At 46.9% G+C, this 25,691-nt stretch overlaps 1 protein-coding gene across 4 annotated transcripts; it reads right to left on the bottom strand.

Annotated features, from left to right (window-relative positions):
- Nucleotides 1-434: 434 nt before the first annotated feature.
- LOC101067605 (adenylate cyclase type 6-like) lies at nucleotides 435-25,258 on the bottom strand. Of its 4 annotated transcripts, none has more exons than XM_029833628.1 (24): nucleotides 25,034-25,258; nucleotides 23,291-23,431; nucleotides 22,309-23,185; nucleotides 11,306-11,455; nucleotides 10,848-10,969; nucleotides 9,338-9,449; nucleotides 8,971-9,098; nucleotides 8,718-8,876; nucleotides 8,482-8,623; nucleotides 8,097-8,225; nucleotides 7,742-7,770; nucleotides 7,450-7,597; nucleotides 7,276-7,373; nucleotides 7,020-7,107; nucleotides 6,776-6,892; nucleotides 5,607-5,759; nucleotides 5,330-5,505; nucleotides 5,113-5,145; nucleotides 5,002-5,031; nucleotides 4,776-4,908; nucleotides 3,947-4,210; nucleotides 3,567-3,771; nucleotides 3,357-3,481; nucleotides 435-2,036 (listed from the first exon to the last, which is right to left on the bottom strand). In XM_029833628.1, exons 3-24 carry the CDS (start codon nucleotides 23,182-23,184, stop codon nucleotides 1,908-1,910), a joined length of 3,546 nt encoding a protein of 1,181 aa, XP_029689488.1. In that variant the 5' UTR covers nucleotide 23,185; nucleotides 23,291-23,431; nucleotides 25,034-25,258; the 3' UTR covers nucleotides 435-1,907. The 4 variants fall into 4 exon arrangements, with proteins under 4 accessions (XP_029689488.1, XP_029689491.1, XP_029689489.1 ...); XM_029833631.1 differs by lacking the exon at nucleotides 25,034-25,258 and adding an exon at nucleotides 24,434-24,863; XM_029833629.1 differs by lacking the exon at nucleotides 25,034-25,258 and adding an exon at nucleotides 24,372-24,391.
- Between the last annotated feature and the right edge of the window lie 433 nt (nucleotides 25,259-25,691).

The following is a 25,691-nucleotide window of genomic DNA, read 5'->3' as shown; positions in this document are numbered from 1 at the left end:
GGATTAGGAGGAATTTATGTCGCTTAATTAATGTTCCGCACAGAGTGCTGTAACTGAACATTGCCATTACCTCAATAGGAATTCATTATTCATGTGCAAGCAATTAAATACTCTGTCCCGTATCACCTTGTGAAACTGTAGAATGATTTATTCAGAAAGGGAGGAGGGAGGCTTCTCTCAGGTTACTGTCACAGCCGCAAATCTTGATTGTAGGCTGATGATTGACACAAGAGCCGCTGGTATACCAAGGCACCGTTCCCCACAGAGGCTACTTCAATTTTGGCCATTACTCATTAATAAATCGCCTATTCTGAGGATCTGTTGTTGGAAATCACTCATCATACATGCTTTAATAGAGCATAATACCGTTTTAGTTAGTTTGTGGTGTGTTTATGGATGTCGGTTGCAAAGAAAAACAAAGAAAACAAATAAGACACAGTAACACAACCATTTAATAATCCAAGGGGAAACCATTCAAATCAGTCTTTGCACTTTATATTCCACCTCTTTTTAAAGGAAAATCCAACAGTGAGCTTGGTGAGGAACTTTTGTGTGGCCTACATTAAAAAAAAAAAAAAAGGCAGGATTTTTTAGCCACAGAAGGCTATAACAGAAAACAGATAAAGCTCAACGGGTTTCACTTTTCTGCATAAATCTATCTTCTACCAAAGGCAATGTAAGGAGTGGTTATCTTCAGTAGTAGCTTCATTCATGTCACGTACATTCATGTCATTATCGTTTTTTTCCAAAAAGGAAAGAAAAATCACTTTAAAGGCTTTTGGGCCACAGCATGCCAGGGTCAAATGTTCGTGGACCATGGAACTGTTAATATTTCCTATCCGTTAATCTTGCTTTCCCCTTCATTTCAGAAGACAACATACACGTTTTACAGGCTCGCTTATTCAGGTCAGAGTCAAAATAGAGGAAAGAAAATGACAGTTTATTCAGAGGCACCACAGACACGATTCTCTTCTCTTTAAATTAGGAAGGAGCACACACAAACTCTGAAGAGTAATATAAAAATGTGCCTCGCAGCCACCGGTTTGGCAAGAAAGCATTCACACAGTATCGTAAAAATATCACAGTGAAAAGTTACAGTGTGTCCCTTCAGAGATGAAGGTCAGCATTTAGCTGCGTGTGCTCCGACATGTGCACACCAGCAAACACACACACACACACACACACAAAATAGTTCACTCACAGTTGCAGAAAGTGATCTTTTTTTAACAGTCTGACAATCTCTTAGTACCACAAAGTCCACAAAGTCTCATGTCACCCTCCTCATTTTTGGTTTACTGGGGAGGATCTATCAGTCGCTCGCCTCAGTGCGGCTGATCCCAGGACAGGAAGGAGGCCCCGATCACAAGCCTATCCAGCCCTCGCTTATTACGAGCCTTCACAAACCATGTAAGTGCGTGAGTGTGTGCACGTGCGTGCCTTCGTCCACAACAGTAAAATAGTCGATCACCGTCGGCGGCAGTGACGTCATGGCATTTGCGGACCAAACCAGAAAAGAATGCCAGAATGAATCCGTCTCATATCAAATATTTGTTCTTTGGTCATTTTCATCCTTCATGTAGTCCTTGCATATTTTTTAAGACACACTTTTTCGCCTTCAGGTGCGCATACTTAATAATTCATACAAGCGTTAAAAAAAAAAATTCTATCTAAGGCAACTGGGCTTTGTGATCGTTCAAGCAGCGGGAGGGGGCGGGGCTTTGTACGTGGACAAATTCTACGTGTGTGCATGTGGCTACCTGACAACACGGAGACAGGCACTGTTGCCGGCGCTGGCCGTCATCTGCTTCCGTTTTGTGCAGTGACTCACTGCTCAACCACCACTGGGTATCTCTGCAGTCTTTGCCAGTCCAGTGGGAGTCACTCTGTGGTTGTCACCCCCCCTCACACTACCTGCCCACAGGGCCACTGGTGAGGAAGTAAGTGGTCATCTCGCCCTTCCCCTTCACCTTGACAAGACCGCGGCAGTCCAGCTTGTATCCATTGCCGTCAAGCACGTGGTAAAGGTCTGTGGTCACCTAACCGAAGATACAGATATTGACACATGTCAGACATCCATTCAAAACAAAACACAAGCATCACAGTTTCAGAGTGGTTAATGTTGTATTAAGTAAAACCAAAATGGTTCATTCTATCTATTTCAAACTAGACATCAAATTATATATATTTTAAACGAGCCGTGAATGATTTGATTGCAGTTACTCACGCTGTACAGCAGATGGCAGCATCGTTCTTATTGTATTATTTATAGTTTCCTGCCAGCCTGCTGCCGTTCATATGCTCGGAATGCTTTAACTCTTTCACATCAGTGGATTCATTGATTAATACACGTCTGGAAATGTGTTGTTGTATGGATAAACAGTACATTTTTGAAACGCATTTGTTCATATTTAGCTTGTATCCTCTCCTAGGATCACCAGGGTACAGTGTCTGCTGGAAACTTGTATGTCCTTAAGGGACTTCTGCATAGCAGATGTCTGAGACTTAATCCTTGACCTAAAGTCTCCGATTGTATCTGCAGAACTGGACCTTCTGTGACCTCAGCTCTGAAGCTGCAGTTCTCCCAGTTTATGGACACAACGGTTTCTTTCTTTTTTTAAAAAAAAAAGATGATAAAATTGCAAAACTTTGGCAATATACAGCATTTCATCTGTGAGTAATAAGAATGGTATTCTCTGTTGGTCCCCCTCACAACAACAACCAACGAAAAATGCTTTGTGTGAACATCATGTTTTAGATCATAATCAGAAGCTACACAAGAATTTATGTTCCTGTGGTGGCTATGACACATTGCTGTCGGTGCTTTTTTTCCCTTCTTCCTGCACCTCCTCCCTCATTTGTTGCTGACTGTTTCCACCTGTTCCACATCAAAGTCATCAAGTGTAGAACAAGAACCAGTCATCCCTCGATTGTTCTGCCAGGCCCTGTTGTAATGACCTGCATCTGTCAATGTTATGGACACGAACAAAGCAAAAGATGATCTTATCTTGTATTTAATTAGCATCTGTGACAGTTTTTACTGCGTAATAATACAAGTTTACCTTTCATTAGAATTGTTTTATGGTCATTTCATCCAGAAATTTAGTCAGGGCAGGCTTAATGTAATAGAGGAGTTAGTAACGCTCTGGAGCTGTTACATCTGTTACCTTTAGTATCCAAAACCAAAGTCCCTTCCTGTTCTAGTCACATGATTGTCACCTGATCAGCACACCAGGTTGTTCAGAATATCTTGCCTATTGGGACTTAATGCGTAAAGGTCATAAAGGTCAAGTTATCTAAAGTGATGGGCTCTTCTGTGTCAAAGATAAAATAAAGCTGATGTGGTGGATTTGTTTCACCTGGATATAGTCCGGTACACCAGTGCTGTCCATCCTGCTGGCCACATTAACCGTGTTCCCCCAGATATCGTACTGGGGTTTTCGAGCTCCAATTACTCCAGCGACCACAGGGCCCATGTTCAGCCCTGCAGGGAGAAGCAAGAGGGCTGTGAGAGAGCCAGAGCTGGTTTAAAGCTGTGGATTTAAGTAAGACATTTCTATCGGGCTCACCAATCTTCATCTGAAAATTGTTGAAGGAGTGCTCGTTAATGTATTTCATTTGCTCCCTCAGCCTCATGGCATAGTCAGCCAGTGCCAGGATGTGCGATCGGCCCTCCCGGTCATAGGTGGAGTCATTGAGGCCTGATGCCGCCATGTAAGTGGAGCCGATAGTCTTGATTTTCTCAAGTTGACGGAACCTCTCTTCGCTGATGATCTAGAGAAATGTAATCAATGTTTCATTTAGTTATCCTTAAACAGTTTGACAGAACAACAGAAGCATTCTGGAGCTGTTCACTGGAAGCAGCTTATCTAATTATGCACACATCGCCCACTCCGTATTTCCTACACTAAATTAATTTTGCGATCATCTTGTTGTTTCCCGTTCTCACCTCATCAAAATCGGCGATGATCTCATTGAGCAGCCGGAGGCACTCCACTCCTTCGTTGTTAGCCTCCAGCTCCACATAAAACTCAGAGAAGTTGCTGATGGAAGCGAACATGACTGCAACACACTCGCAAGACTGGTAGTATAACTCATCGTTGCGACGCTCTCGGGCAAGAAAGTGGGCGGCTACGTCTTTGGGCAGGATGTTGTGAAGCAGACGGCGGTTGTACGCTTGCAGCTCCTCCATCTCCTCTTTTTCTTCTGTGGCCTGAGGGATGGGAAAGAGAAGGTTGCATAGTAGTCTGTGAGTGGCTCCTGTAACATTTGAGATATGAAAGGCTCCTTAAATTCCAGTCCTGGAGTTCTACATGTTTATTCTTACTCAAGGATAAAGGGATTATAGAATTGGGGACGAGGTCACCGCTGCCTCACATTCGTCCTGTGATCAGGAAGTTTTCAGCTTTTTCAAATTTGGTACAACCATCAAGTTGGTCTCAATTTTAAGGTCAATGTGCAATTATACACGCTGGGAATGCAATGCCATCAAGAGTTGTGAAAGTTTTGGAACTCCTAGATTTGGGAGCTCTGCAAACCCAGGACATTAGGGTGGTCAAAGCCTCATTTCCTGTTCGCACAATTTTGCAAGAATGGTTTCTCAAGAAAGGATTGTGGTGCTACTCAATATCTCAGAGTGGAAGAAATCTCCCCTTGGCCTAAGGTCATCTCAGGTTCTCTGGTAATTCTGGGTTTATCTGACCTTATGAGCTTGAGAATAGTGGTATTCTATTACGTGAGCTTGGATCATGCCAGCCTGAGCTTTGGTGTGCATTCACCTGCAGCTTCCACAGGAAGTCGAGCCGCGCGGTGGACTCCACCTGCTGGCCGTGCAGGTAGAGGGCCAGAACAAACACGGTCAGGATGACAGGCGTTATAATTTTTAGGGACACCTTGGTCACGGTCTCCAGGCTGAGAAAGGAAAGCGAGAAGCTGACTGAGACTCTTAAACGGATAAAAATGTGTGAGACGTTAAAAAACATGTGGTCCCAGAAAGCTTCTTACCACTCTTCCGCAGTTTCATTGAAACCAGGCCTGCAAGGCAGAAGATAGAAATTCACATCCTCAAACCATATGAGTCACCAAAAAGGCAGCACAACACAAATAAAAACTTACTGCTGTAGGGAATCATTAAGAGGAGAAAATGACCTGTAGAAAAAAATGATAACAATAAACGGGAGTCGAGCCCACGGCTACATGATGAAGCAGGTCTTGTGCTATTTATCTTATATGAAAAAGTGGGGCAGGCACACCTTAAAAAAGCACTTCATCCTGCCACACTAGTGGAAATTCAACTTTGAATGAGGAAAAATGTGTATGTGTGTGAACTCACAGGGTGTTAGCTAGGACCAGCTGGTCAGCGTTGTCAAACAGGGCCACCTGAGGCCATTCTACCAGCAGGATGAAAGTGAGCTGGATAAACAGCATCAGGACCAGCTTCCCGATGCTGCTGATGTGCAGGAACACAGAGCAGGCCAGCAGGGTGAGCAGCACGCTATAGCTGAAATACTGGGAGGAAGAGCGCAAAGGTTAGCGGCCCGTGCAAACAAACAAAAAAAAACATAACCAGCACCTGCACCTACACCGAAGATAAATATGACAGAGCTGACCTCGGGGAAATGGCAGGGCATAGTCTGGCTGGAACACAGGGACAAGCTGTCCTCTGCCATCATGGTCAGGTTGTGCAGCAGGCAGAGAGTCACCGAGGAGACGTTCAGCTCGTCGGCCACGCAGTCCTGCAGCTTCTCTCTGCTGCAGGTGAACTGGCAGGAAGGGAGGAGACAGCACCGTCATTTATGAAGCCCAGAGGGAAAATCAAGAGACTCAGGTAAATGTCCAGTAAGGAGTTATAGAAGCTGGGATCAGATAGGCCAAATCAATCCAAGGAGCTGGAATTTAAGCTACAGGTTATCTCACTGAGAGGCTGAATGTCCAGTCACCTTTATGCAGTAAAATGGCAATTCAATTAATATAGAATCAGTTAGGAGCAACAGTAGCAGCAGATGCTCGAGGGCAGCCATCTGCTTGACCTGTTGAGTTGAAGGAGAGCAGGATCGAATAACTCCTCTGTGTAAGCTGGGTAATTAGCGTCAATAGTGTAAAAAAACGATCTCAGATACAATCAACAAAACAAGATCTGTTTAACAATGCTGCTGCTTGGGACTGGAGGGTCAGCATGGACAATCTCTTATCTCAGATGCAAATGCAGAGGCCAGGCTGCCTCTCTGGGCTATTCAGTTTCCCAGAGATGGCCAGCATGATGCAGCATTTGTGAAAATAGTATTTCTGTGTGTCTCAAAGTCTTTAACTTTTAAGTACTTGTTTAGAGATCCTACCAGGCTATCGGGAAGCTGTCAAATGATCCTTCTCCTTGTCAAACTTTGACACATGTCAACATGTTTTTACTCAACACTTGAAGCCTTCCGCTGCATATGTGTATACACGTCTACAGGAGTCTTCACCCGAGCACATAGAGAAATAATGTTGAGTTTGGAATGTAGAATTATGCTATTATTTTTCCTAAATGATGGCTAAATCCAGACAGGATGCATTTCTGCTCTGTATATTGCAGTCAGTGGTTTATTATTCATCCCAATCATCACATTTACCCAGAACCATGTGATCCATCGTTCCAATGACGTTCCCTTGGGAACCTGCTGACAGACTCATGTATGTGTTTAACTGCATGTGATCTCGTGTACTGAGACACATGTGCAAAACTGCATCTCTTTGTGGCAGACAAACACCGCACACGGAATATTGACCGAACGGCCCCTACCATGTTTGCAAAAGATGAAATGAAGAGGAGGAGGATTGTGAAGACGCCCACCAGTGTGCTGTTTGTACGAGACTGGACTATTTTCTTAGTTACACTCTGCAAGGCAGCTGGGAAGTGCTAGAGCAAAGAGATGAGATAAGAGAGATTTAATAGCATTAGTGATGCTGTCTGAAGGCATAATAATGACTGCAATCTTGAGATATCTGCAAAAGGAATTATATTCATGAAAGCCTTTGTTTCTCACTTTGATGCAGGCGTATATGGCACAGACGAAGAGGATGCTGGCGAGGATGATGAAAACACTGACGTACAGCCCGAGCATGAGAGTTGTTCTGTGGAAAACGAGGAAACGCAGCCTATTAGGAAGTTCATCTAAACCATCATTAACTCCTCATGAAGTGGCCCAGATCAGATTTTCTGGACAAATTATAACGGGGAAACTGGGAGAGGCAACTTCCTGGACAGGGGTCCAGGAAACAGTTTCTATCCCTGCTACTTACGTTGGGAAAATGATGATCTGGATGAAACAGATGCAACAGAAAACAAAGAGAACGCAGGCCACATATCCCCCAATACGATCATCGATCTTCCTGGAGTACTGCAGACAGAGCGTCAATGGCACACAAGATTCTTGCTAATTGAGTCACATTTGAATTTTGGGAAAAAAAAAAAACCTTTTTCTCAAGGCTGGCGGTCTGAAAGGTGAGCAGGAACTTCTTGACGTGATCCTTCCTCAGCTGATCGATGCTGCGCGCATCGATGGCGCGTCCGAGGAACTCGTCCACTTCATCCTCAGGATGAAGAGCCTCCTGTGCACAGCGGCTGGAGGCAGATTTGACAGCAGTTAGTGCTTCATGTGTGTGTTTCAATAGCTGAGCCTGTATGAGGGAGTTGACATGTGCTATGGGTAATCTAAAGGGGGGAAAAAATAACCCTAATAACAAATTCTAGAGCCAAAACACTCACTTGTCTTTGCTGGATGCCTCATCAATGCCCTGAGAATAAAAAAAGAGAGAATAAAATAGATGCATACAGCTGCAGAGCTAACCCTTGAGAGGAAGGGTAGATGTAATAATTAATTTTTCGGAGGTTTTAAATTACGCCCTCTTCCTCCCGAGGGGTTAAATCCTCTGAGATCACGACAAAAGGGGGAGAAGAAAAGAGTGCGCCAAAGAGGAGGAGTAACAGCCTGCAGTGAGGAAGCCACGGCAGCTGTCAGTCAATTGGATTTACCCATAAATGTTGTCTTATTAGCATGCAGACGTAAAGGAAGTGACATGTTAGAGATTTCCGTGGCCTTAAACCTCTCGGCATATCTCACCATCTGTCTGAAGACTTTGGACTCCTTGGTTCGGGCGTAAGCCCTTTCAGGCACCCACCGCGGCATCAATCCCTCGGCAGAGTTTGCGCGCGCACGCTGCATCTTGGCCATCATGTCTTTTTCCTCTTTCTGGAAATGAAGAAAAATCCGGTGACGTGTGTGAGGACCAGAATTTCAGACCCACAATATAAATCTGGATTTAAGAGATGAAGGCTGAGATTTATGGATTATGCAAGTGGCGCGCGATTAGGTCACTTGAGCAGTAATTGCACGTGGTTAGAGTTAAATTGTATAAATAGTCAATTGCTGGAGGGCACTGTGAGATTCCATCTGTCCTGTGTGTGTGTGTGTGTGTGTGTGTGTGTGTGTGGGTGTGACTTCTGACCCTCTTCTGGCTGCAGCCGAGCACCAAGAAAGTTTCAATGTTGTTCTCCTTCAGGTAGGCATTCCTCTCTCCTCCAAATCCAGGTTCCACCTCATAGTCCCCATTAAGATACTGCAGCGTGGCCTTGGTGATGTGGATGCGCCTGCACGCGCCACACACACACACAATCAGAAAGGACATGAGTTGTTTGTGAGAGCCTTTTTAGGTCAGTAGCACATGGAGTAGGATGGACTCACCCAGCCTTCCCTCCAGCCTCCATTTGATTTGCGAGCGTTACGTCATTAGACCAGACGTCGAACTGCCACTTGCGCAGTCCCAGGACACCACAGTGGACACGTCCGCTGTGGATGCCCACGCGCATGTTCACGTTGACGCCCGTCACCTCTCTCACCAACCTGCAGTCCAGAGACGTGCCTTCAGCTTCATAAATACCTCATAACCAACACGTCACGAGTTTTAGACCTCTTTTGGAGGGCGTGTCTGACTTACGAGATGGCCTCAATCATATCGACTCCCATCTCCACGCAGCAGTGGGCGTGGTCGGCCCGCGGCTCTGGCAGCCCCGACACACAGTAGTAACAGTCCCCAAGGATTTTAATACGCAGGCAGTGGTTCTCCTAGAGAGCAAGGACACAGATTAGAACCTCAGTTACAGCTCCCGCACAGCAGGATAACATCAAATATTCAGCATCTTATGAAAATTTGAAATCAGTCCTCAATCCCAGTATGATGTAGTTTGTGTCAACGATAAGGTTACCCCCCCCCCAAAAAAAATGTAACATCCACCTTTGACGTGTTTAAGCAACAGTTGTCCAAAAAGCTGCTGTGAACATGTCAGTGAGTTGTGTGAGCTCACCGAGGCCAGCTTATCAAAGCGGGCAAAGAGCTCGTTCAGCGTCATGACCAGCTCCTGGGCCGTGCACTGAGAGGCCAGGCTGGTGAAACCTTCGATATCAGCAAACAGTATGCTGCAAGAAAAGAGGAGGTGGAAGAGGGGGAGGAAGACAGACATTCAGTGGAGAGGAACACACAATAAGATCAAATCAATAAAGTATACGGTTAGCTACCACGGACTAGCAGCCGCACTCCTTACTGTCCATCTGCCATGTAAGCTGCGCAGGGAGGAGGCAGACATTTGCTCCGCTCTGGTTCTCATCATCTGGGTCACTTTGGGTCACCTCCTCCCACTTTTCCATTTTTGTTCACCACACCCCCGTGTTTCCAGTCTGCATGCCGTTCATTGCTAACTTTTGATAGTAATTAAGGGCCAGGGCAAACAGACTGTTAGTTCCAGCCACAGTTGACAGATGGCGCTATTTGGCCCAAGAGGTCATTCAGTGACCGGAAAGCACAGTTCAGACCTTGCCTTTAGTTAAAACTATGAGCTGAACAGCGAGAATTACAACGAGAATGACAGGCATTTATTTTTAATCCCTTCTCATTATCATTACAATAATATCAAAAGTGCTCCAATATAAGTTTAGTTTTGTTTATCCTTGGCGTGAAGGAGTGTTTAAAAGTTTTCATTGGAATCCTTTATAGTAAAAATAGCTCCAAGGATCACAGAAATATGCACTGTTTTGTTTGGATACATCACATGCGTGGCTAAATGGTCCTTACTGGAGTTTCTCTGAGTTCACCCGGTTGGTTTCATGCAAGTTCTCAGCAGTTGTTTTGTTGCATGGATGTAAACAATGATAAGCAGCATGCTGGGCAGCCGTTTGATATTCAAACGGCTGCCCAGCAGCTTCAGAAAACATTAGTAAATGAAATTCAGTTGTGTGGCATTAGGAGCTTTTTCCAAAATGGCCTGAGCCCCAATCTGGGACAAACACAGCTGGTTTCAATCTAGTGTTACACCCATTGTTGCTGTAAGTTTACACCTTGGCAAAGCACCGTGTTGTAACTGATTATTCCACTGAGTGCATCACCTGCTCTCATCTGGGTCACCACTGACGGCGGATCTCTGCCTGCACCTTCTTTCATTGTCTGGTTTATCCAGCGCCGCCATAAACCCGACGGGTCGGCCTAAAGAACTGCCTGTTAGTGCCGATTTATTCCCTCTTAGGGGTGACATCCAGCAGTGATGGCTGAAGTGGGCGGGGCGGCAAAACTTGCTCCTTGTCATGTGCTACAGAAAGCACAGCGGCGTGTCTAGGTCAATACCATTACTGCAGCCTGTCAGTGTCAATAAACAACAACATGCATAATACATGCTGTAAGCCAAATAGCTGTGTGTGTGACTCTGAACCTGACAGATCAGTCAGCACGGGGTCAGAACCCGCTGGTGCTGGCATGTGAGGCCAAGTAGACAAGCTCGCTCTCATAGATTCTTGAGCAGTGCACGTGCATTTAGCTGTCCTTACCTAACATTGTCGTGCTTTTGGATGTAGATCTTGTGGAACATCATATCTTCCTTCTTGGCATTGATATCAGCCTTCATTTCCATGGCAACGTGCCTTGGCAGCACTGACAGGAGTAGGCGCTCCTGAGAGATGGATAGGGAGGGAAGACGGAGGGAGAGATTGAGGAAAGAGAGTAAAAGAGAAGAGCGAACCCATTCATTTTCATCCGTCCCTCCATTAAGACTACTCAGTGAGTCACCCTGCCTCGCTAGCATCTGCGTGGGAGCATGTGTTTTGATTTACAACATATTGTTGACCTTAAAAACCAGAAACAAAATCACAAAAAACATATTAGAAAATTGGAAAATCCATTCGGCATTTGTCACCGTTTTCATTTTCTCCATAGAGCGCTGCCTGGCGCTACGTGCGTCGCTTCTTTGCGCGCCGCCGCGTGTGTCAGTAAATCTGCATTCGTTTACCTGCTGCTGGTTCTCCCTCTGCAGGTGAATCCGGGCCTGGATGTAACCTCTCGTCTCTTGGAAGGCTTGCCTCTGGGAGACCTCGGCAGGGTAGTGGGTGCAGATCCCGATTATATTAGTGCACAGGAAGATCAGCACGTTGGCGCTGATCTGAGCGCACGTTAGAGCAAAGCACAAACACAACAGCGAGAGGAGAGAGAGTGACATGAGCATCCCCCCAAATGTGCAGATGTCACAACAAAAGACAGCAGTAAACGTGGCTCGGCTGGAGTCAGTAAGTAATAACAGAGGAAAACTGAAGGTTCAAAGATCTGCTTGGAGAGCCTGTACAAGAGGGCAACAGGATGGGACCTTCAAGGGCTTCAGCATGTTTCAGTGGTGACCTGTGAAGACTGTCAGTCCTGCTTCATGCACCACTTCAGCAAAGGCTTGTTTTCTTTTTACAGCGTCTGGAATCCATTCACAATGGGGAAGTTTACATTCTGTCTCTGCCTTTTTATGTGAATCACTTGTGATTTAACACACGGTGTTGCAAGGTCTGGGCTGCATTTCTTCAGGGTAAAAAGGTGTTACATAAATACTCTGTATTATTATCAAATGCTACATTCCAAAGGTCCGAGCAATTTGTTCTGCACAAGGGTCCGTTTCATGAACTCAGTTGCGTTCTTGAATAAACAGATAGTGAAATGTAATTTTTCTAAAGAGGGGGTCGTGAAGCAAAGCATGCTGGTTAAACAATGACGCTCTGAGAACATAAAGGCATGAATTGTAAAATAGCATTGTCTGTGCCCTGAGTAAACAAAGCTTAGCTATAGTTAGCTTGGTGTGGACAACAACCTTGACAGCGCTGTTTAGTTGATGCATTCTGTTTGTGTGTGTGTATCTATGTGTTGTTGAACTTGCTACATACTGAGTACCAAAAGCCACATTCTACTGGGAAATTGGGGATCATTTTTGGATGTCATGACATTTTGGCTGGTCCTCAGAACAACAAAGGACTGTTTGAGGGTTAAGACGTGGTTTGATGTTAGGTCAGGATTGGGGTTAATGGCTTAGTCGTGATGGTCGGGGTTTGGGTAAGGGGCTGGGTAATGTACATTATTATGTCTATGAGAGTCCTCACAAAGATAGAAGTACAAGGATGTGTGTATATGTGCAAGGGAAAGAGACAAAAAAATGAGAGAGAGAGAGTTCTTTCAGTATTTTTTCCTCTCAAAATCAGAAATAGGTCTGGATCTCTGGACTTCCACGCTGATGAGAGGCTCACATACACACATACACACAGACACACACACAGACAGGCCTGCAGAGACACACATCCTCTACGTGTTCAGAAACACACTCCAGCGTGGGAAAGTCACATGACCCTTGACCAGAGCGCAGACCAGAGTCCCTCCTCGAGAGAGATGCTAAATATGCTATCATTAATGATGGCTGGGGGAAAAAAGACAAAAAAAAGAATGCTGGCAGCTTGGAAGTCTCAATGCTGACTTTTGCATGCTAACAGCATTAGCACTGATATGCTGGATGCAGAAAATGACCTGTACATGCATTTCTGAGCCCTGGCTGGCAATGCTGTCAAACCTGTAAGTGCATATTTGTAATTAATGTTTATGGGGGAAGAAGATGACACCTGGAGATAAAGAATGCTAAGTTGTGCAAATAGATTCGAGGCATACTTTCCAGAGTGTGTGGCTTTTTAAAAATACATTTAAGAGCAGCATTAAGGTGCCAGGACTACTCTCACAAGGATCAAACAAAAAGAAAGTGACCTCAAGCAGAGTGAGAACAGGTATTCTACCATGATCCCGAGATGAGGTTGACACTGTACACACGAGAACGGGCCCTTTTATTGTCACAACACCACAGAAGCAAACAAGCAACCTGTGCTAGAAACGGAACACCATTACCACAGGACGGCAGCAGGCAGATTCCACTGTAGTATTACAGACATGATGATCCTTCCAGTGCACCCGGACTAGATTAGAAGCAGGCTAATGGTCTGCAGGTGCAAATAACATGCTTTTACTGTCAGCACTGCAAAAAAGCTCTTTTTATTTATTTCCGTGGCAACATTAACACAGCTAAGACCTTTTGTAAAGCCCCACGATTGCATGGCCAAGGCTGACAGCGTGACCATGACTTTAGCAGACGGACCATATTGCTAAGCCCGTTCAAGAATGACCTTTTTATGGTCATAGATCGCAGGCCAGCACTTTATGTCCCTATGACGGAAACGTGAAAGACCACCAACGCAGGCCTGACACCTCCGTTTTTGATAGACTCCTCTATGACCCGACCACAATAATCCTAAACAGATGGCCGCGAGCACAGTGAGCCAGATAACTTGGTTAAGTGGCCTGCCTGAGACACCAGGACACCTGCAGTTCCCAGGATCATCCTTCCCCGGTGGTGCACGCAACAGAATCGTCCAGCTCCACTTCCCAAGTGAGCGCAGATTGAATTCAAGCGGAGGAATTCCTTACAAATTAATTTTTAAAGCACTAAAAAGGGAGCGTGTTGAAATGCAGCTTTGGATGGGAAAATACACAAGGGTACAGCAGCTACCCAGAGAGACGAAGGAGCTTTATCAGAACATGCAAAAGAGGAAGCAAAAAGCAAACAGATAATGTGAGTGAGGCATTTTGTGAGGAAGATTTTATTCCACCAAAAAAGAAAATTTTTCCTCTGCAGTGCGCCCAACATGCATCCCGATGCTGCCAGTTAGCTCCAGTTGTTGTGGAGCTCATCAAGCGTGTCTAATTTACTGACACAACAGGTTAAACTGGCGTACCATCAACACCCCGTCCCCTTTGCCTTTCTTTATCCATCTACAGGTATCACCCACCATAGCTGTGCACTGACCTGCTGACCTCTGACCCCGCTGTCTCACTCAGCTCTAGTATTGATAGCTCATTATTATTAATGTATTTGCAAGATGTATGTATATTTTCATCAGCCGGAGCCCCCCCCCCCCCATATGAGCCCGGTCCTGCTCAAGGTTTTTTTCTGTTAAAGCGGAGGTTTTTCTTGGTGCTTGTTGGGGGTGAGGCCCTGAGGTTCTGCTCCTCAAGACAATCATAATGTAACAGATGTTGTATAAATAAAGATGAATTGAACTGAATTAAAGTGTGTGTGTGTGTGTGTGTGTGTGGGGGGGGGGGTATACATTTTCACACAGTTAAAGGTGAGCACTTTTTCTTAACGAACCAGTTTATTACCAACACTGACGTAATGAGGGTGACTTCAACTCCCACTTGAGTCATTTTCAAGTGACATATTTGGCTTTTAAGTTCTTGCGACAAGCCTGAATAAGCGAGAGTGAAGTGCGGTGAAACATGATGAACAAAGCTGGCATTAATGCCGAGGAATGCTCAGTCACCACATGCTCTGAAGATTAGAAGCAGCAGCATTCACACACGCATTAGAATAAATCGTGAGCTGCAGCGTGCATGTGTGTGTGAGCCCTGACAGCTCTTTGATCCTGAAGCTGCTGCTTTTTTCCCCTGCTGCATTTATATCACCAAGGCACCCAAGGTTAGCCGTGAATCAGCCTGAGAAGGAGTTTCCTTTATTAGCACAGTGTCAGTTTCTTCCTAACCACTAAGCTGACTTACTATCGTCCCTCGACATGTCCTGACTATTTGTCCTGCAGATTTTTGGCTCCCAAACTCGACATTTACTTAAGCAGGAACCTCTTGGCGGCGAAGTTAAAAACAGACCAAACATTGGCTTATAAGGTGTGGCTGCCGGCAAGGTGCTTCATACTGTAAAGCCAGGCAGATGGATAAAACCATCACCACTGGGGAAAAAAGGGAAGGGTCTGGAAATGATTTTTGTTTGGCAATCGCAGTAAACCCGTTCTGCCTTTAATAAAATACCCATGATCCAGTCTGTCACGCATAAACGGTCCGGACACTGCAAACGCGTGTCCGATTTTCGGAACGTCGTTCATTCGGCCGTGAAATGCAGATGGAGTTCACGTAGACAAGCGTTTCTCTCATCCATCATTAAGGTCAGTGGCGGCAACTGCGAGTGCGACCCCGGTGGTCACATGTCAGTGAACCTCCGACTTGGTTGCACAAGAGAGCGATGTCCACAGTCTATCACCCCCGGAGATATTCTCTGTCCACGTAATCAATGTCGAGATATTTTTGGGGAGTAGTGACTAAAAGCTGCACTCTAAGGTAGGTTCCAGTGAGCCCAAGACAGCGCTTAACCTGCTAAAAGCCGGAGTTGCGTAGAACCGGGCCCACGGTGGATACTGAGGGCTGCTGATAGGGCGGCCACTCTCCAGCACGTGACCTTTGATATCTTTCAGAATGCACATCAAAGTCCAGTCACAGACTGTTGGTCTTAGCTTGAAAAGATAGCAAATAAGGCCCCAGAGTGGTAAAAACACAAGCAGGGCTACGAAGAGGTGTGACGACCGATGCAGTGGAGCGCGGTCTCTGCCAGAGCGCTGTCGTCAAGATGCCCGCCAAACCATAAATGGTCTTATTTGACTGGCGAGTAATTTTGGTAAAGCTCGGAGGATTCCCTGAAGCCAAATAAGGCCCAGGCTGAGCATCAAATGCGACCCTGGATTAAAATGTGCCCGTTAAACTGGTTCCAAAGGGAGGAAATTATTCCAGAAGTTCCATAATAAAGATTTCAAACAAGCAGCCTGATCAGCCAGTCGATCGACGTCTAAAGCCGTTGCGGAACCTCTGGACTTAAAGGGGAATAAGCTAATTTGAGCAATTTAACAGGAATTAAAAACAACAACAATCTTCAATTCAGTTCCAAGTCTTTGAATATTAATAGTAACACTTCATATATTTTAAAGCCAAATGTGCTGCAGCAGGTCACGAGCGTTTAATACTGACGCTAAGTTCTTCACTGAAGTAGATAAGCGTTCGACCAAAGCCGTGATGATAAGCACACCAGGCTCTTGTCAGTTGCCTTGGCTGTTCCAGGGTCAGTGTTCGGCTGTGCAGACGCAGGCAGGGAGGGGAGAGGGACCACTCTCATCCCAGCTGTGTCCCCATTCACCCTGCACTTCCTGTCCATTCACACCCTCACGAGCACAGCTGCTGTTGCAACATGGCGTCCGCAGGCGTGCAGGATCGTTCTAATTAGACACACCAGCTAGTCAACCTGGCTAATTGTGACTGGTTTGAACTCTGTGAGGGATTCCGGACCTTGAACTGTGACTGTGAGCTAAACATCCTGGAATTCCCAGTTCAGCTGCTTCTGCCTCGATCCCTTTCCCAGTGCGATCGCTTGGTCGCTGAACTGTGATGAAAAAGTGACTTCAGCACTGTAAGAAATAAACTATTGATCAAAAACGAAGATAAACGCACAAATTAAGCACCAGTTTTCCGTTATAAAAATATCTGAGCACGCAGCACACAGTTTAAACCAACGTCCCTCTGTTTTGTTCTTTCACTTTAACCATACACGATATTGACTTTTACTACAAAGCACACAGATACCAGAACAAAATCAATACTGGTACAAGAACAGCAGGTTATAGTTTAAACAGAAATACAGAGGCTCTGGCTCCTGTGAGTGGCTCAGCGGAGCATGAGCTGAAACCCAAGCGAAGATGTCACACATCCGCCTCCTGGTCTGACTGCAGGAAGCCTGACGCTTGGGAAGACAGCGGCTTCCACATATTGTTAAAAAAAACAAGAGACAGAATCCCACTCCGCGGATTGTACTAGGGGACTCTTGAATTAATTGTCATCCTTTATGCTCAGTCTGTCATAAACAAAGAAAAAATTTGAAAGTCTGGCAGCTCCCGCGTTTCTTTTCAGCATGATTTTTTATTGTGGGTGTGGCAAAAATTGACATGCAACAATGCACTTTTTAAGCCTTCTGTCAGTTCTGACTCCTGCCCAGTCCTAAAAAGGCAAAAATAAAACAAAAACGGCGTAGCTTCCTCTGGATTCACCTTGAGGACGTGAAATTACATAACAAAAGCTGGGTTGTTATTGGACACGATATCGTTCCTTGAGAGCGCTTCAAACCGTATCGACTGGCAGTCCACACAGTGAGCGCATTAAATCATCAGGATGGGCTCCTCTTTCCTGTAAACAAGCTAGTCGGGTGAAGGTTAAAGTAGTTGATCCTGTTCAGGAGTGCAAACATTGTCGAAGACAGCGGAGATGTTTATTGCCGACGGTGGTGCAGAATCCAAAGGCAGGATGCCGCCGGGGAACGTGTTTGCTAATCACAGCTTCATTATCAGTTTTCCCGTGCCTGTCTGACATATGCTCCCGACGCGTTAACAATGTTGTTCTGGAAAAGCAAGATAGCTGGACAGTTGGCTGGAGCAACACTGACCTTTGCCAGGGAGCCACTCGCCTTCCTGTCACCGCCACACAGGTCGGCCCCGGTGCAGCCACAGGGACCCACGCTGCCCTTAAAAGCCGCGGCGCTCAAAAGCTGCGGGCGTTGTCATTTAACACGCCTGATGGATTCCAGCATATCTGCTGGCTGTTTGCCACGAGCGCTCTAGCCTTAAATTCCTACATTTACTTTTGAGGAAGGCAGGGATGTAAACCGTGAGCTGTTATTAGAAGCCTGCACTTCCTCATCCCCAACTCGCGCAGCTATTATTAGCGCGGCTATTATTTGCCTTACTACTGCCTGTATTTTAAGAGCGACATTGCTTATCACCGTCCCTAATTGCTCCCACCCGTGGTGGTGGAAGTTATCCGTGTTTGTGTCGTTGCCTGTGGTTGTAATTCAATAAGGAGATGACTCACAAGCTCTTCTGTCTCTCCCTCTCTCTCTTTCCCGCTGATGGAGGGGGGGGGGGCTATCATGTGAAGTAATGCATTGTCTGGTATTCACAACACCTGATGATGTGTTCTCACCCTGTCAACGTGGCTAAGTGAACGGATTGGACCCGTCCAGCATATGCAGACAGTCAGCTCACGCAGTCCGCTTGGCCTTTTCTTCTGGCTGTGAAAATATCTTAATCTCCAATGCCAAAAAAAAACCCCAGTTAAATGTTCCGATGTAATCAGTCAATGTGAAGTAAACAGGTTTCGTTTTATCTCAATCAGTACTTCAACATTTTGTGAGCCAACCTGTCGAGGTAACCTGGCTTTTCGTGTTTTGCCCCGCCGCACAGCAAAACGCGGATGTTCTGGCCTGGGAGTCTGGAACACGCCCTGGTCATGCCGGTGATATCTCGCTGATAGGTGCCTTTGTTTTAGGGTTGTTACCTGTAGCCCTGCATTTGTTGACCTGTAAGCGACCTGAGGAAGCAGGTTTTTCCTCCCAATCGAAAAGGAGCAGACCTTTTACACCTCCGTGACTGCGCACAAACCAGCTGTCTGGGGGGCTTAGCTAGTCCTGATAGACCTAGCGGTGCACAAAATAACGTGATCGTCAGACTATGGCACCATTAAGGCAGGCTCTTGATACAACCAAACAATGGAGCGTAAGCCCCATAATCCACCGTTAAGACCTATATGGACGTACAGCTGTCCATATAGTGGTTGAAATATACAATAGGAAAGCAAACGCGCCTGAAGTCAATGTCACCACATCTCCTCTACACAGTTAAAACCACGAGGCACCACGAGGGACAGGTGGCCCTGGGAGCCACTCAGGGGCCAAATGAATCTGTTATGGACCACGTGTGCGTCAGCACGAGCATGCATACGCGCTGCACAGGGAAACAGAAGCGTCCCACTGCTGGTCCTGTGCGGAGCATCCACGCGCTCGAAGAGAACGGCCAACTTTCTGCGGAGCAAATGAAAACTGTCAGACGGGACAAATGCCATCTTCCATTAAAGAGCCGCTGGTAATCAGGTAACTGTCAAAAGGGCTTCACCGCGTCGGCTGTCAGAGGAGCCCGCTCTGCAAACCAAATCCAGTTAGAAGGATGAAGGCTGCAAAATCCCAGCGAGGCAGAAATGCAGATGGAGAAATTTTGACTGGTCACAGAATTTCCTGCTAAGTGTCAAAACTACAACCTGATGATAGAACACAGGGTGTGTTTGGGGATTTCAGATGGTTTACGGTGACTAAATGAGCTTCAGTTTAGGTTGTTATTCTGTACTGTTCTAGCCTCTAAGTCATAACACGATGTGTTTGCCGACAGAGAATAACTATGAAACTATTTTCCATAACGAGTTTAGAAGAAAGGAATTTCCTGCCTGTTTCACGTGCTTTCGCCATGTTTGGAATTAAGGACCCCAGTCAGTGTGTGAAATGTGTGAGGGGAAACGGCCTGGAGATATATGAGTCTAGGTCGGGAAGAAGTTGCTTCTCCATCTGCAGTCAAAACAGCAGAAGGTTCGGTCACTCGTGTCCAAGGAGAAAAATGCTGGAAAACGAGAACCGCAGCCTCCTGGTCGTCATTTTTCATGCACTATCATCGGCGGTGTCATGTATGGAGAGATGAACAGGGAGGGAAACTCAATATAACCTCCTTACTTGATGTAATAAACATTCACACACAGCCACATTAAAATCCAATGAAGATTCAACATGATGGCAGTGATCTGATGCGTTGGTAAATACACAGTAGGCTTATTAACTCCGCCTCCTGACCAGGTCATTGCCAAAGAGGAGCTGAGGAGCAGGACTCAAGTGGTCTCTGAAAAACTTTGAGATTGTGATATCTCCTGGACAAAGTACATTGTGATAGAAAGAGTCAACATGGCAGCAAATGCACCCATTCGATACATTTAACAGAGATCTGAGGTGTTGGTCCCTGGGTTTTAAGTGTTAACCATAAGCTGCTTACTATCACAAATATTATTAGCATGTGGCGTAATGCTGTGGCATCAGCTGTGGCATCAGCTACCATCCTTTATTCCACAACAAGAACGAACCACCTGAATCCTCTTCGTGTCGGACAGCAAACGCCCTTCGAATGAGCCGGGGCAGTTTAACCTGCTTCTTCCTGTGGGCTGTTCCACCTCCATTTGTCTGCAGTGGCCTGAGGAGGCTCCTCGGGGCAGAGCAGTGAAATATGAAGATCTATGGAAATAATTCTTGTGGGCAGCGTGTGCTCAATCACAGCCTGTTGTGGATAAAAGGTCATTCCATCTGAGGATGAAATTATGGCCCAGTCAAAAAAGGAACACAGTGAAGGGAGAGGAAAGTACTGGCAGATCTTTTACTGCTGGGTTCATCAGCCCATCATTACTTCAAACTCTCCATCTGTAGTTCCCCTAGCGTTTTGGTGGAGGGCCCTCACAAAGACCCCTTTTGTCCCCATCGTCATCGGGCTCACGTCTTCTCAGCCCTGGTTGCGCATGAGCTTCTCCACAGGGAAAATACAAATAAAGGAACGGCCAGGCTCGGACACAGAGTGCTAGCGGATGTCCCAGAAGAAGAAAGCATAGTTCCCAGATCAGGGAGTCAGGCCATTTGACGCCAGGAGTCACAAAGCTTTTGTGAGCGTGCACATATGACACAGAGGGTGTGACGGACTGAATGGACTCTTTCTGTGTTCAACTGCTAGCTGCTCACACCAAGAATAGAAGATAGGAATGGACAGTAGGAACAAGAAGAATGACTAACGGTTCTATTTTGAGGGCACCTCCAAACAAAACTCCATCATATTTACAAAAAACAGGTGCAAATGGAAGCATTTTCCTATATCTATAACTTTGTCCACACTTTGTGTCCCATCATTGATTGTTCAGGGAAGTGGAACATACAGTACTGTGCTGGGGGTCCAAGCCCCCGGGCAGGGCAGCAGTCCAACATCAGAGGGACAATCTAGCCAACTAGCTAGAGAACACAGAGCGAATAGACCAATCTGCCAGCAGCCACACTGTCTAGTCTGGGCCATGAGCACTTAGCACACAAGCTCGCTACCTCACTGGAGTTATGTCAATATTGTCTTATTCAGAGTGGCTCCACTTTTGTCTGGTTGCTTCATGGCGATAACAGGTAGATGAAAACCCGCGTGTCCCTGCAGCATTCAGCCCGTATCTTTGCTATCCTGTCCCAGGCTGTGTTGTCAAACATGGCTACTTCATGCAAGAATAAAGGTTTTCTTGTTTGATTATTTCATCCTCGCACAGGTGAAAAGGCCATCCATACATTAACATAGGCGGCGCTCCTGCAGTTAGCGCGTTAGCCTAGCAAATGTATATTAGATTCCAGAAATTAAAGAAAATTGTGCATGCGTGCACGCTTCAGCCATGGCGTGCAGCTTTTTGCCCTGATTTAAATAAGACATATCACTACCCTAACAGTTATCACGTTACCTCTGTTTACTACATTTCCGAATAGCTTTTTAATCCACAGTAACATTAGAAGGCAGCTGTCTTTACTCATGCAAATGTAAAGGACAGGCTACCAAAATCAATGATGACGCATCAACCTAATAATGAAATATACTATGCTGACAGCCGAAGATAACGACTGCAAAAGTGGAATTCTCCTCAAATGGAATCATTCTGTTTTCCATAAATTCATTGCACAATCCCGAGTATCCCGCCCTGCATCATTTTGCTACAATAGCCTCCTTGTTTCAGGGAACAGCGGCCTGAATGGCACCGTGTTACATTATCATGATATTCCTCCACAACGCAGCTAAACGGGCTCATTCAACCCAGAAGACCCTCTGCAAACCCCAACAGAGATGCCAATTGCTGCCCTGGAGCACAAAACATAGGCTCATTAAAAATCTCATTTGCCAAGATCTACAGCACCAGCTACTTTTAGCACGGCACCTTTGACACGGAAAAGTGGTTGAGGAGTCTGTACAATGTTTGTCCTATATTGACGGGGAGGAAAAGTAGGCCGTCTGCACTTGTGAATACAGTAACAACTTTGTGTCCAATTAATTGGGTACAATGGTGGGAGAAGTGGGGAGAAGGAAGCTTCAATTTCTGGACTTAAAGGGGTTACTTTGTCTTTTGGTGATGGGTTTATGCGTAATATCTCCAAAATGACCCTCACTAAGAGATTGTTTTTTCAAAAACAAGGTTCATTTAACAGTAATGGCGTTCATGTGGCGCTGCGCACTGACCACATACCTGTTTGAAAATGAAGGTGAAGTCTTGGTTGAGGTACCAGGCCGTCACCACGTGTATGACGGACAGCACGGCGCCGCTCGCCACGGCGGCTCGCATCCTGACCGGCAGCAGGGTGTAGATTATGTAGATGAAGAAGACCGTCCCCCAGATACCCGCCGAGGCACTGGGGGGGTAAACCATCAGCACCCCGAAAACCTGCACCACGATCAGAACCCCGATCACCAGGTAGCTCACGATCCACATGTAGTCCTGGTGGAAGCCGTTGCGGTTGCACACCACCATCATGGCGAGGAAGAGCGCCATGGCCACGGAGAGCACCGAGACGTAGGCCACGTCAGGTGTCCTGTGGACGCAGTGAAAGGCCAGCTTGACCCCGCACACCAGCACCAGCGTCCCCATCAGCATGGTCAGAGAACTCTGGTTCAGCCTGAAGAAGTAGCGCTGGTACAGCCGCTCCAGCTTGGCCGACTGAAATTTCTTGGACTGGAAAACCCAAATGAATTGCTTCCAGCACTCCGCCGCCGTCAGCGTCCTGCGGCTGCCCTCGGCTGCCTCCTCCTCCTTCCTGTCCGTCAGCTCGCCGTCTTCAAAGCCCAGCTCCACCGCCTTTGAGCTCAAGTCTCCGTCGCCGCCCGTCCTCTTCCCGTAGTGGTCCCCCTGCCAGCCGCAGCGCAGGCCAAAGTTTGCCCCGCCGGTGGCGGCCCCGCGGTGGCAGCGCTGCAGGGCCACGTTAGGCTCCTCCGGGTCCTTCAGGCAACTCATGTAATGCGCGTTGCACAGTGACGAGCTCTCCTTCCTCTTTTTGCCATTGCGCTCCCCCCAAGCATGCTTACGCTCGTCGACCGAGCCCACAAAGAGGCCTCTGGCCCACGACATCCTAGAAAACGGGACAGAAACAGGACAGTCAACAAACATGGAAAACCTTCACGCTAAACAATGCAGACAGAAGAGCGTTCGTGGCATATGGACAGGAATGTCTCGCCTGTGTGGGCTTTATTGTGAGTAGCAACACGGAGCTTGTTGGCCAGGCCGCTAGTTTATCCCAGCAGGCACACAGCATGAGCTCGGAGTGGCCAGAGTCATCAGACGTGCGTCTGTGTTTCTCTCAGCCTCTGCAAAGAACCTGTAAAAACACAGTAAAGACAACGTTAGGAGGCAATGGCGACGAGGCTCCGGATCATCCTCCGTAAGACTGCAGCAGAACATCTGGCCTCCGGATTTATCACCTTCCTCGACAAACTGGGCAAACGTATCCGTGACATTAGATACAGGAAACTTTCGGCCGGTTGCTGGAATTCTGATTCATCATACTGGGCTTTTAGAGAAGAATGGTGGCTGTTCTTGGTCTACGGCCCTCTGCAACACTCCATCGCTGCAATCTGGCCCTAACATCTTGAGTGGGCAGAGAGGGGTGTGCTCCATTTGACAGCAAAGGCCTACTGAGTGGGCACCATCACAGATCAAGAGCTCTCCAGCCCTGATTAAATTGTCCATGCTTTCCCCATTAGCTTTGATGACTCACTATAGCTGGCTTCTGGCCGCACATGTCAAGGACACTGTTAACCTCCAAACTCAATAAGCAAAACTCTGCCCGCAGAATTTAAAAAGAAGAAAATCAAGCACAACACTGGACAGATGACTGTGTGGCGTAAGTGATGTGTGCATCTTTTCAGAATGATTTAATAAGCAGATTTAAGGTCTTCTATCTTGGGAAAATAGATCCACCATACCCAATAATAATGATATTAACACTTTTAAAAGGTCTTAGTAGCAAACTCCAGTTTAAGCCATAAAATATCAGTTCCTGCAAAAAGGACAACACAAATGTGTCAAGACTTCCTTTTTTTAAAAGGTGGGGGGGCAGTGAAAGCATCCTAATATAATGCTCTCTACACCCTCTGACAGAATGTATGACTCCTATATTGCCTATTATAGTCTGTCTTCCATTAGATAGGGATGAGTTCCCTTTCAGTGTGGACTGTTTTTTAACTGAGCTGCCAATAACACATCACAAAGCCCGATGCTGCTGATATCAGAGAAATAAACATGAAAATCGATCGCACGTGTGGCTTCAGGCTGCCTGGATCCCAACGCGTTGCGTAACACCACCGTCCGGGTAACCTACAGGCGAAGTGTCCAAATGAAACCGATCCGAGCAACACGCACGGGAATGCTGCACGGCAGGACAGCCCGGAGTCACCCTGGGATCTGCACGCAGCAAAGCAGAAGTGCACTCGGCTCACACCAACTTATCAGGAATGAAACATTCCGTTGTGCAACTTCAGCCCCGGCCGCGGATCTCGGGATATCGCACAGATGCGCGTTCCAAACGCGCAGTCTGACGGTCTGTGGCTCCCACACGGGGCCCGTCGCCCTCTGGACAAACGTCATTATGTTTGGACCCCAAACACATCAGCGGACCGACAGCAAAGACGACGCAAATGCGGCGCGCTGGAAGTCGCGTGTGGTGAACTGTCAGCGTCCGCACACTGAGCAGAAGAGCCCGGCTTCCTCCTCAGCTATCAATCGGCACAGTAACACACATAACAGTCACACTGGAGTAAAAGTCAGCTGTTGCCCCCCCCCCCCCCCCCCCCCCCAACACACACTCACACGTACCCCCCTCCCTCCCTTCTCCTGCTGAATCCCCTTACGGCATTCCAGCCTCGTCGGCCCGACCTGCGCCGCGCAGAGCAGAACCCCTGCGAGAGGCAGCCGTACTCACCGCTGGACATCTCCGGTCCGGTCACTGTGGAACTGGAACGCTGCAGTGGCTCCGCGTCCAGCCTCCACGCACGCAGCCGCCGTCACACGCGACTGACGGTCCGTCCGCCTGAAAGAGGGCGGAGGGATTTATGGGGAAGTGAGGAAAAATCGGCGATGTTTAACTGTACAACCTTCGTTCCCCACAGCCGGACCTGCACTACACACGCGCATGCACGCACGTTTTCTCTCTCCCTCTCTCTCTCTCTGTTTCTCTCACAAACACAGTGACACACACGTACACACGAGCGTGCACACTGACCAAAAACACGAACGCTCAAGCACTTTTGGCGCTCATCACACTCTTACGTTGCGTGTAGAGCGCCACCTAGCGGAGAGCGTTTTTAATCACAGCGCGTCAGCATCGATTTAGTGGCGCGTTTCCTTCAACTGTCAGGGAGGACAAAGGGGCCAGTTTTGGTGACTGGAGAGCGAGCGGGAAAGCTGTAAAGCAGTAAGGTGTTGCCGGTGTTGACACAGGAGAACGTGTTTGATTTTCACCCTTTCAAACAAGCACACACCCTGGACGGACAACATTTAACAAGGTCTTACTGCGCCACAAGCCCGTGGGTGACGGGTTTACTACAGCCAAGAAAAGGACATTTTCATGCAGTGGGAAG

Source organism: Takifugu rubripes, chromosome 3, assembly GCF_901000725.2.
Source record: "Takifugu rubripes chromosome 3, fTakRub1.2, whole genome shotgun sequence".
Lineage (NCBI taxonomy): Eukaryota > Metazoa > Chordata > Actinopteri > Tetraodontiformes > Tetraodontidae > Takifugu > Takifugu rubripes.
The sequence above is the reverse complement of the archived record's forward strand: the minus strand, read 5'-3'. Positions and strand labels throughout refer to the sequence as shown.